This window comes from Cyprinodon variegatus, unplaced genomic scaffold (genome assembly GCF_000732505.1).
Source record: "Cyprinodon variegatus isolate N-32 unplaced genomic scaffold, C_variegatus-1.0 Scaffold160, whole genome shotgun sequence".
NCBI lineage: Eukaryota > Metazoa > Chordata > Actinopteri > Cyprinodontiformes > Cyprinodontidae > Cyprinodon > Cyprinodon variegatus.
The window spans coordinates 1,168,623-1,180,877 of NW_015150613.1; the positions used below are offsets into that span (position 1 = coordinate 1,168,623).

General features: G+C 40.5%; 1 protein-coding gene and 1 long non-coding RNA gene across 3 annotated transcripts in view; one reads left to right on the top strand and one right to left on the bottom strand.

The window, feature by feature from the left end:
• The first annotated feature begins 855 nt into the window (after positions 1-855).
• Positions 856-12,255, top strand: part of LOC107086740 (POU domain, class 2, transcription factor 2-like) — a 99,714-nt gene continuing 88,314 nt past the window's right edge. For both annotated transcript variants that reach the window (XM_015377872.1, XM_015377873.1), the window contains exon 1: positions 856-1,916. In XM_015377872.1, coding sequence (XP_015233358.1) covers positions 1,817-1,916 — 100 coding nt within the window. In that variant the 5' untranslated portion in view covers positions 856-1,816. The remainder of the gene's footprint in view (positions 1,917-12,255) is intronic.
• On the bottom strand, positions 1,823-3,870 carry LOC107086741. Its single transcript, XR_001481321.1, has 3 exons — positions 3,721-3,870; positions 2,346-2,577; positions 1,823-1,961 (listed from the first exon to the last, which is right to left on the bottom strand). It is a non-coding gene; the product is annotated as an uncharacterized LOC107086741 (long non-coding RNA).

The window sequence follows — 12,255 nt, forward strand, 5'->3', positions numbered from 1 at the left end:
GCGCATGGATTTTTCTATTTAAAAAAATCCATGTCGGTGATAATCTGGAGTGTAAACGCAGTGCGTCGGAGAGGAGAGGAGAGGGGAGAGGCTATGGCCGGGAGGCACATTCACACACTTAATGGGAAAAAAAACCCCCATGCAATTTAAATTCAACTCAGCTGACATTTTACGCACATTTTACGCATACGCGCACGTGGCCTTCCAGAGCCCAACATAATTACTAATTTAAGAGGCGCGCGTGACCGTGCAGGCTTTGATTAGGCGTCCGCCTCTGTGGAAAAAAAAAAGAAATACATTAGCTGAGATGTGCAGGTGACCTTGCGCAGGCCGGAGCTGCGTAAATCCATACAGAGAGAAGCAGAGATCCACCTGCTGAAATATGCATCAAAGGTTCCTCCCCTTTGAATTCATGTCCGCACATTGTGAGCAGCGGATCGATCTCTGAGGCCGGAGATGATGTGATTATTGGCTTCATTATAATCAAATAATCACATGATCAATGGCTGGATCCTGTTCAGGATTATGGTGGTAATGAAATGTGAAGCGATGGGTTTTAATGTGTGCTTGGCCCCGATGATAAGGAATATAAATGTTGGATGTGCAGAGGAAGTGTGTGTGTTGGGGTGACGGGGCTCTGGGTGGAAAGGGGAGGGAATATGGGGGTGAAAGGAAAGGGGGGGCTGGGGATCTCTACGTCTGTCTCCCGGTGAGAGCGCCGAGCCAGAGTGCGTTCAGGCTGCGCGGCGTCGGAGCAAAAAACCGGGGTTCCCAAAATAAACCGAAGGCACCCCGACCCTCAGACACACTGAGAGAGAGGGAGGGAGGGAGAGAAAGAGAGAGAGAGAGGGAGAGAGGGGGGATCCAGGCGGGGAAAAGACCGAGGATGGAGCAGCAGAGCCAAAGAAAAGACACCACAGCCTGAAAGAAAGCGCCCTTCCCTCCTCTTTTTGTCGCTTCCTCAGCTGGAGAGGAAACGGAGGACCGCTGCGCTGATTGCTATGGATTCACCGCTTTATTTTTCTATCGATTTAGCTTTAATTAGTGACCCCCGCCAGTGAAGGAGGAACAGGGATCCAGCGAGAGGAGGAGAGGGAGGAGCGAGAGTCAAAGAGGGGGTGCTGCCTGCCTACAGCCTTACTTTAATATTCCATTAATTCTTTACCAAATAATCTTTTTACTTTGCATTGTTGTGTCGCTTTGAGTTTTCTCCTGCGGACCAGACAGCTACTAACCAAATATTTACAAGAACCAAAAAATAATAATAATAATAATTAAACGCTATTCCACTCAGACACGGACAGTTTTCCCCTTATTTTCTCCTTTTTCAACCCGAGGATTCACTGTTGGACAGTTTGAGACTTTAAAGGACAGAACAGGAGGATACTTTCATTTTTATTCAAACTCAAACCAAAGCAAAACTCAAGACGGACACCGAGGTTCTCCCATCTTTACGCACAGCCACCGGGACTCTGATTGCGCTCCGACTCTTCACATGGGTGCGATGAGAGCTGATCTGATCCAGGCTCATAAACCTCTGGCCTGTTTGGATAAACACTGGTAGCTTTATTTATTATCCCAAAGCCAAGCAGCGCGTCGGTGTCTCTTTAGAAATTATCCTTCCGATTGACCAAATCTGAAAGATGTGATTCTGCGTCCAGATTTACTGAAAAACAAAACTTCCCAAAAGCATCTGAGAGCTGCTGCACACAAGCAGAGAGCAGAGAAGGCAGGCCGGGATAGAAGGAGAAGAGAAGTGAGACCAGAATAAACAAAAACAAAAAAAATCCAACGACCACCAGGTCGACAGAGGACCATGTTTGTCCCCCTGCCGGTCCCCTTCGTCTTTCAGAGAACAGCGTCCGACTTCAGCGCCTGGAGACTCAAGTCCTCGCTGGTCCCGCGGTCCAGCCCCGGTAAGCTCCCTCCTCAGCTCTCCCACAGTGTAATTCATCCACGTCCTGCAAAATTACAACACCTTAACCTGCTTGCATGCAGCAATATTTAACTCTTTATTTTTAGTCCTAAATATCCTCTTCTTAATAAGTTAAAGGAAATAATAATGAATAAAAATGTGGTTATTTACTCCTAATGCAAAGATTATTGGTCTTCTATCTTCACAGACATTTTTTTTTATCCATTTATTTGTAGTAGAGAAATAGAATGTCACTTTTAAATTATAGTTTACTTGAATCTCTTTATTTTACTCTAAATTATAGAATATACAATTCATAATTTTCCTTTTTATATATTAACCTGCATAGCTCTTTATATGACTGCCTAAAGTTTTAAAAATGTGATTATTCTGCTTTTTTTCAAATAAGAAAAATTGCCTCTTTACTTACTTGCATATGAATCCCGTTTGTAAAGCGTTTCCCCAAACCGGACGCATGAATATTTTGTCTCATTAGCATCCATCAGAGTCTCAGAGCTGCGCCACTCTCCTCTTGGCTCCCGCTCCTCCATCCATGTCATCCTCCATCCATCCCATCTGCCTCCTCTCCTCCAGTCTTTCTCGGCCGGCTTCGGGGGCTGATATTCATGGTCGTCTATTGATCAGGATGTATTGATCCCTGACTGTTGGGAAAACGGGAGTCCAGTTGGAGAAAGGAGAAACTTTGGCGAACAGGAGAGACAGAGGACATTTTAAGAAAATGCTTGAAGTGAAAATCTTTTATTTAAAAAATAAAAGTACACCCGTTTATTTTTTTAATTTTTGATTTTGCAGAAAGGTCTTAATGACAGAAGGGCTTGAATTGCTCCTTTCAGACATTATGCTAATAATCACCTCCCTTTATACTTGATTTATTACTTAACCACTGCTTTAATGCTGCTTCCTGATCAATATCCCGCGTCTCATCATGTCTTCTGCTTAATGATTTGATCATTTTCTTAAATGGATATTTGTGCAACAAAAAAAGATCATTTTACATCTTAATAATTAGGATAAATGAAGTTATAAGTTGGTGTTAATCTTTAGGTGCTTCTTTGTTCCTTCAGTTTTTTTTATCTTTACCTAATAATAAAATATATGAAGAATTTAAGGTTCAGCACATTAGATAAAGGTGTAAATATATGCTGATCCGAGCTGAGCCGTGCGGTGGTAATTCAGGCTATCACCCTAAGTAGGTGTCAGGAGGAGAGAAACGGTGGAGGTTTTTAATGAGCTGCTTCTGCTGCTGTTGACAGGCAACATATAACCGGCGTGCAGCTTCTGTTTTGGGGGGGTGGGGTCCATTTGTCGGCCGGTCCTCTAAGAAATTAAAGTTAAAGGAGAAGAGGACGCTGGGAGCAAGAGAGGCGATGAATGATTGGATGAATAAGAGAATGGCTGCATGCATAAATGAATAATGAATGAATGAGGGGGGTTAAAGTGGCAGCAAACAGGTGAAAGGAAGCAATAAAGAGAGCATGAAGTAAACGTTGAATCAAAGATTGTTCGGAGGAATCGATCAACTAAGGAATGTGTTTGACCTCGGCCGAGAACGTAGGAGGAACATTTAACCAATGTGTAAAATGTGAGGGTTTCCAAGTGAGCCGTCTCCCCTGTGTGTTCCTGCATGTGAGGAAAAGAAAGGGTTAGAGTTCCTGCTCCGGCTGCTTTTTTTATTTAAACACATCGCTGTGATAAGCAGCCAATACGCAGGAGAGAAATAAACTGTACATGAGTGCAAAACACTCATCCGTCCCTTTTTTATTCCAGTTGTTTCTTCTCCCCACCTTTCATCGACGCTCTCCAGAGAGACGCGAGCAGAGAATCTGCTGTTTCCTGTTGTCTTTCCCATTTCTGTGAAGTAGGATTCGCTCGACACGGAAATGCAAACTCTCCTCCCGTCTGTTTCCTCCCGTCTGCAGCTCGTCCCTGCGGACAGGAGGGTTGCAGATTTGGATTTAGTTTCGGTGTTCTGGTTGGGCCTTGTAAGCCACTTTAGCTGAATCGTCTTGCTCTGATCTGGGGGTCTGTGTGTGCGTGTGCAGGTGTGCACGTTTAGGTGTGTGAGCGTGCACAGATCTGGGTGTCTTCCAGATGAGGTGAGTGAGGTCCAGGGAAGAGCAGAACGGCAGACAGAGGCTCTATGCTGGATCTAAGCTCACAGCTTTAGGTCTTAAACTCTGGTGCTGGACATACTGACTTGGAGACTGAAACTAAAGTTTGATATGAGATACTGCTGAAATGCTTCTTTTCTTGTTGGTCGGATCTCATTTTCAGACACACAAACAATGCTGTTCCCTTTCCGTATAATAAATTTGCACATCATGGCAGAAGAGATCACGCTCTCCACAGCAAAACTAGAGATCAGCAGCATCTGGCTGCAAACGCTGAAACACCCAAGTCTGCTGTGTCCCTTCAGCTTCACAGTTTCAGCTCCAGTCCTGTCTGTTGACCTATTGGACACCAAGACGTTCATACTCCTCCATCCCCTCCACTTCCTCTCCTGTGTCTTTTCCCATTTGTCCTAAAATCTACAATCATCACCCTTTGCTTCAGTCACGATTATATGATTTTCTTCTTTAGCTGCTTTGAAAAATCTCAAAACAATATTTTACCATGTTGAATATATTGTTGAGAAATGGTGGACTTTATTACAGACTTGTCTTGAGATCTTAATGATGCAAAGTCTGGGATTGTTAAACCTAATTTCTAATGTTATTCAATTCAGTTTATATTGCGCCAATTCACAAAACGTCATATCAAGTCACTTTACAGTTCACCAGATCATCCAGTCTGATTGATTCAAAGTTTTCTATCTAAGTTTAAAAAAAAAAAAAACAGTTGATTGCATCGACTCATTGATTTGAATGCAATCCCTCACACTAAGCATGCTTGTAGCGACAGTGGAGAGGAAAAACTTCTTAATAGTCTAAATCTGCCTTCTATGTAAAGTTAAAGGCCCCGAACACTTAGTGACTAGCAGCTACTAAGAAAAGGATTCCTACATTTGTGTCCCTAAGCTGCTGTAATTTTTATGAGGAAAGTAAAACTAGTACTTTTATTTTAATAAAGTTTCAAAAATAAGCTGGATTTGGTTTTGTACTTTCATTGCTGGACAGCAAACAGCCTTTTAACATATAAGAATGAATAAAAGCTGAATTTAAAGAGCAAAAACACAACTGTCACTTTAAAATGCAGTTATAATACAGAAAAAATCTGTTTTGAACTTTTCAGAATTTCAAGTTTCACACAGTAAACATATCCTTTAATCTAAAAAAAGTTTCTCCTCATTAAAGCCAAATATATTGGGAGATAATTGGATGACAAAAGTAAAATACTCAGAAAAAAAGTAATGTTTCTGTATGTTAAAGGAAGCTTTCTCTCTCTGAATCTTTTCCTGAAAAGAGATCGCTAGGGACAAACTCTTTATAACTACATAACGTATATGTATTAAATAACCAGGAGATAAGACAACAGCCGCGACAAACAGGTAGCGAAGCATTTTATACTTCAGTATGTCACATCATCACATCATTACTGGCCTAATTAGGTAAACTATTATGGAAAACATCAGTTCTTTCATGCAACAAGCAGCTAATATTAAGGTGCAATGAACTCACACATAATCAGTGATAATTATCTTAACATGTATGAGATTTTCAGACACCACTTTTTATCAGAATTAAGTGGTTTGCAGCATTTTAATTAAATTCTACATATAGTAATACTTTTTAGAATGGCCAATAGTTTGTCTGTCAAAGGGATGCACGATATAATCGGCCCCCTATCGGTATCGGCCTTAAAACTGAATATCGGACATCGGCCAACCCACCGATATTTGATCAGCTTCTGAGTTTCTAAAGTCTAAAAAAAATACTTCTTCTTCTTCCTCAAAAACGTCTTTTTTACAGACTTAAAAACTTCTAAAGACGAGGGAAAAAATATTGATACATTAAAATATCCCAATATCTTCATATGCTGATATATTGCCATTTAAAAACACCATATCAATCTCTTTTACTAATGAAATATTGCTATATGTCATCGTTATGCTACGAAATCCCCCGAAAATTCACGAAATTTAGCCATATTTTTATATGTTGATATATTGACGCGGTATCGATCTATTTTACTAACAAAATCTCACAAGAATTTGCAAAATATCACGAGAGTTTGTAACAGAACGATGAAATTTCACGAGATTTTGAAAGTAAAATAGATCGATACCGCGTTTTTAAAAATCTATTTGATATCAGCATATGAAAATATATTTGAGTATATTATTTTTCAAAGTGTCAGAAATGGATAACAAAACTGCTATTTTCAATGACTACTTATTTTTGTCCAGCTTTAACATCGGTATCGATATCGGTTATCGGCTACATGAGTTTTAAAATATCGGCATATCGGATATCGGCCAAAATCCCAATATTGTGCATCCCTAGTCTGTCATCCTTTCTTTTTCCAGCATGGTGTTTCATAAAGCTAACAACCTTCACCTAAAAAATGCAAAGCATTAACTGACAAAAAAAATGTCCTCTATTTTAAACTTTATATTTGCTTTTGATTGTGAATGCAAGCTGCTGCGTTTGGCTCTCCTGCATGATTTTGGGTTAACGGATCATGTCTGGGTCTGAATTAACTTTCCTTTCTGTCTTGATTTCTGAAGACATCTATAAAGAAATTGTCGTGATAATTATTTAAACATTTTGTTAGTAATATTTATTTAAAATTAAAACTAGGCAGTTTCAGTCAGTGTTGGAGCTGCTGTTAAAGCATAGGTTCTCAGGAGGAACCCTGAGATCTCATTCATGTCAACCGCGGCCTACAGAGACAACAAACAGAACAAGGAGAGAGGAGCATCTCTTCTCTAAAACGCAGCTTTTGTTCTTTGTTGATTTTAGTTATGAAGCGCCCTGCAAACAAACCATCCTGTCCGAATTATTTTCAGTTGCCTCTAAGAGTTAAATCCTCCTTTTTTGTGCAGCTGGGAGATCTGATCAGAGGGTTTTTATTCTGCTGTGTGGTTTTCAGAGGGCAGGCTGGGCGGAGAGGGACCTGTAGCTGCCTCCGCTTTGTCCCCGCTCTGCAGCACAACAAAGGAAATCTAAATGCTCTTTTATTTTATGTACACTGCTGTAAAATCCTCCAGGTCCACTGTGGCCCATATAAAACTGAGAGCTGTCAGGGTTTGGATTGAGAGAGATGCTTTATTTATGCCGGCCACTCTGTATGGCCTCCTGCTCAGGCTGCGGCGGCACCAACTTCTTTATCATCGATCCTCTGCAACATTGTAAAACCAAGGTGATGAAAAGTCATTATTTTACATGATTATTTTACCAGAAAGAAAGAGAACAAAAGGAAGAAACAGCTTCGGGAGGCCATAAATGACCAGAGTAAAGAAACAATGAGGCTGTGTGGCAGCACTGCAGAGAAACTTTTATTGCAGAGTTCAAAGCACAGACCTCCTGCCCACACAACAACAAACCCTTATACATATACAGCCATATATAGTGTATATAAACGCAGTGTTTGCTGCTGATAACTACCTTCCCTTTCACCCAGGATCTTCACCTCACAGAGCTCAGTAGGGGGGGTTTGTGGTGTCTGAACTACACCTAACTGAGCCTGAGCAGAGGTCCCCCCATGTCTGCATTAATTGCCTTTCTGTGGGTCTCTGCATGTACGAGCAAAGCTCTTCCTCTGCAGCTCAAAGCGGAGAACAAGCTTCTCTGCTTGGATTGGGAGGATGTTTGGAGGTGTGGGCATGAGGCAATGTTTGGATCAGGTCGGCGTGACCGTGTCTCCTGGGCGATGTGTAAATAGCTAAAAGAGGATAGACCTCATGCAAGCTGGAGTCAGAGTGTTTGTGTTCCTCATGCATGCGCGATAAGGCAGACAGGTAGACGATTCGATAATTGCACGTTGAGGTCAGTTATGGATCGTTCCGGCATGTGTGGCGAACCACAAGAAGCTCATAGCTACCCATTGTGTGAGTGGTTTTAACCTTCCACCAGTATTGATCAACCGGCATCGACTTCCCCTCCACCAGTACCACGATGTGTGTTCAACGTGGGCAGTTGGGGAGCGTGCGACTGCGTGTGGTGACGTGAACAATGACGGTGGATGTGCAGGAATGTGAGAAGGTGCGTTCATGTGAGGACACCTGCCTTTGTGTGTGTGTGTGCGTGTGTGTTTATGGATCGGGTTTTAAAAAGGGGCAGCATTTGTCGGCGAGTCCCGGTGTTAACGTGATTGCGAATGACAAAGCGTCCAGGCGGGTTTGTTAGCTCCATAATGGGGAATCAATAGACACAACACAGATGTCAATACAACATGCTTTATTGCGTTAAGCTGCCTCACTACCACCCTGAGCTCAGAAAGCACAACACACACACACACACACACACGGCTCCATCTAAGGATGCACCTTCTGCTGCAGATTGAGGAACACGGATTAAAGTACATCTATAAGTTAGACAGTTATAGATTTGTGTGTCTGACTGGAGCCCATCACATTTCCACCATGACCATGCTGTTACTGTTATTCTTTGCAGTTTTGATTATTTCATTTTCTCCTTCTGCTTTGAACTCAATGGTGAAATGAGAAAATCTCATGGGGAATAATTGAGCTGTGCATGACTTGCATCGCTAAACCAACAGATGTATCCAGTGAGAATCAAGCTGAGCCGCTTGGTTAGTCCTCACTTTCCTACATTTCCCAGGATTCTCTTCACTCAGACTTAAAGTTACTGTTTTATTTTCCTTCTGCAAAAAATAATCTGAAAAGTTAGGAATTTGAAATATACAGAGCATCACTGTGAATTAAGATAATCCAAATTATTTTGTGCAACTGGATGAGAGAAACAGTCTATTGAGAGGAGAGGAAAGGAAAGGAAAGGAAAGGAAAGGAGAGGGTACTCGCCATTTTACCTGCTCAGAAAGGTGCAGACATTTAATCCCATAAATCAAAGATATTGTTAGATTTACATAAAGGTTATTTAGTACGGAAGAGGATTAGGGCCACTGAAAAAAAAAAAACAGTTAACTGATTTTTTTACATTTTATTTCAGTATAGCATGGGAAAAGAGTCAGAATTCTGACTTTAATCTCAGAATTCTGACTTTAATCTCAGAATTCTGACTTTAATCTCAGAATTCTGACTTTTTTCTCAGAATTCTGACTTTAATCTCAGAATTCTGACTTTAATCTCAGAATTCTGACTTTAATCTCAGAATTCTGACTTTTTTCTCAGAATTCTGAGATTAAAGTCAGAAATCTGATTTTAATCGTCAGAATTCTGACAATAAAAAAAGTCAGAATCGGAGAAAAAAAGTCAGAATTCGGAGAAAAAAAGTCAGAATTCTGACTTTTTTCTCCGAATTCTGACTTTAATCTCCGAATTCTGCCTTTAATCTCCGAATTCTGACTTTAATCTCCGAATTCTGACTTTAATCTCCGAATTCTGACTTTAATCTCCGAATTCTGACTTTTTTTCTCCGAATTCTGACTTTTTTATTGTCAGAATTCAGTCAGAATTCTGACGATTAAAATCAGATTTCTGACTTTAATCTCAGAATTCTGACAAAAAAGTCAGAGTTCTGAATTTTTTTCCCCATGTAAACTGAAATAAAATTAAAAAATCAATTAACTTTTTTTTTTTTTCAGTGGTCCTAATCCTCTTCCGTATTTTAGGGTTATTTTCCCTAACAAACATTCAAAAACAGCTGGCGTACGACCTTGATCATTACATAAATGAATCTATGTTTATGTTGAAGTGTTTGTTATAACATGTAGTTTTGTGAAGCAAACAACTACACTGATTAGGAATAAACAAGTAATTGGACATTTTTCTCTAATCTACTCTAGGTGAGTTTCGTACATAATGTTCAGTTAGTTCTGTCACTCTTTGGACAATAGGTAGAGTTTTTCAGGTTCACCCCAACTCACTCACTCTGTTCTGATAATGGAGCCAATAGAGGCACCTTTGATATATAAAGAAAAGCTTTTACACGTCACGCAGTTGTAAAGTCGTATAGTAAAGAAAACAAGTAATATTTGCCTTATAAATATGCAAAATGATCCTTTAAGCAGTGCTTTAGCACTGCAGTAGGAGCTTTCATGTGAGTTTAAGACCATGATCCTTAGTTATTTACAAGCTCAAATATTTTATTGATTAAAGACACTTTGTGCTGTTTACCTAACCCCCTAACAACCCACATCATGCTGCTTCTTTCCCCGTGTTTGACCAGTTACAGTGTGCTGTTATGTTCTCTTCCTCTCGACTCCTCCGAACAGACTTATTGTCTCATCTGACCATAACACCTTTCTCCACAGGACATTTCAATTCAATTCAGTTTATTATTTATATAGCGCCAAATTCACAACACGTGTCATCTCAAGGCACTTTCCAGTTCAACCAGATCATCCAGTCAAATTGATTCAAAGTTTTCAATCTAAGGCAAACCAGCTGATTGCATCGACTCATTGACTCAAATACAATCCCTCACATTAAGCATGCTTGTAGCGACAGTGGAGAGGAAAAACTCCCTTTTAACAGGAAGAAACCTCCAGCAGAACCAGGCTCAGTGTGAGCGGCTGAGCCTCTTTCTGGGCTGATCGTTTTGGTTCTCCCCTACACTTTGGAGGACCTCTGATTAAATCAAAGAACTGGTCATTACGGTAGTTAGAAATAGTGATCTTGAATTATATAATTGTTAGGAAATGACTCCAGAAGAGTTTACTACTTTTGGTAAAACTACAGTTCTCCTGCTCAGATCTTGGCTAAGCTGAATTAATTTTGTCATTGTTTGTGTCGGTCAGTATTTCCTCTGCTGTTACAGAAATCCTATTTACAGAGAGAAATAGAAACCACCTGGATAAAGTAATCATATTCTTGCATATCAAATGAAAAGGCTTTGATATGTGTTAACTTAATCTTTAATCAGTTTTTAAAAAGTGATGCTAATGATTTTGCTTTAAAGAAAAAACAAAATGGACAGATCAGTCGCTTCAACATCCGAAATGAACTCAAACTTCCTGAAATTTTAACGTTGGATATTTCTACCATAATAAGTTTAAAATCTGGACGAATAGATCTGTTCGTTGTGATTAATGTATCACTCTTGGTTCTGCTGTCCTTTACAGTAAATTTAGATTTAGTTGGAAACAGTAGAAAACGTTTTCCTTCATGGTCACTTCCTGCTGTGCAGATATAAAGGAATATTTCCCCCTAACTGCCGAATACGGCTGCCTGAACTCTGCTTCCCCTCGCTGCTGTCCATCGGTCGGTCCATTCAACCAGCTCAAACTCCCATTGTTACCGTGGTAACATCCATAGGCCATTAGACACACATATAGGAGCAGAAAAGAGTGCAGGTAAACAGTGTGCTGCTGCACATGCATGCTGCATTGGACAGTCAACTTGATGGTTGGCCCTAATGGCCCCCAAAGACCATTAAGGGCTAAATTGGCTGTACTCGGGGTATGTCTGGCTGCCCCGTGTGTCCTGCTCTCTTTGGGTATGTAATCAGCCATCATACGTCGGTGTGTATTGGAAGCGATTTATGAGCACAGAGCTGGTATGTCTGTCCATGCACACCAGCACTCTCTGTACTTCTTTGGTGCTTTGTGTGTTAAATTTACCTAATGGTTTGTTTCAGTGGCTGTTGGTTTATATAGCTGGTGTCTATTTTACACTCCAGCTCCATAATGAATTGAGGCCACGGCAGGGGACCATTTTTGGTTTAACACCGATGTTCACCCTTAATCGAATGCAGTCAGTGTTGGCGGCCCCTTTTGTCAGACAAGGTGTCCATCAATAGGCTTTCTAGTCGGTGCACATAAATGCCATAAAGAACGCTGAGACTATTCATTCACCTCATAGCTCAAAATCTTCCCATCCATGCCTCCTACTCTTCCTACTCATTCTTGCTCTCTGCTTTGGTCTGAGATTTAGTCTGCTGTGTTCAACCAATGATGTTAAGGTAAAAAAACAAAGTAAAGGGTCAGAGAACCATGATAATGTATGTTAAACATCTGTACCTCAGTTTAAGTTTAGCATTGATTCATTAAGTTGGTATAGATCTCCTTCTTAGCTACTTTTTTAACCTGTTTTCTTAGACGACAATCACATTTTGTTCTTTTTTTTTATCTATTTGAGTCTCAGATTATTGGGTTTTCACCTTTATAAGGACTAGCAAATTAGCCTCGTGAGACCATCCTGATCTCGCGAGCTTTCAAGGTTTTACTCGCTAATCAGCTAAAGAACATTTGGAGCCGTTCACCAAACGAACGTCCAATCAGCGTTGGTTTTGAGGCGC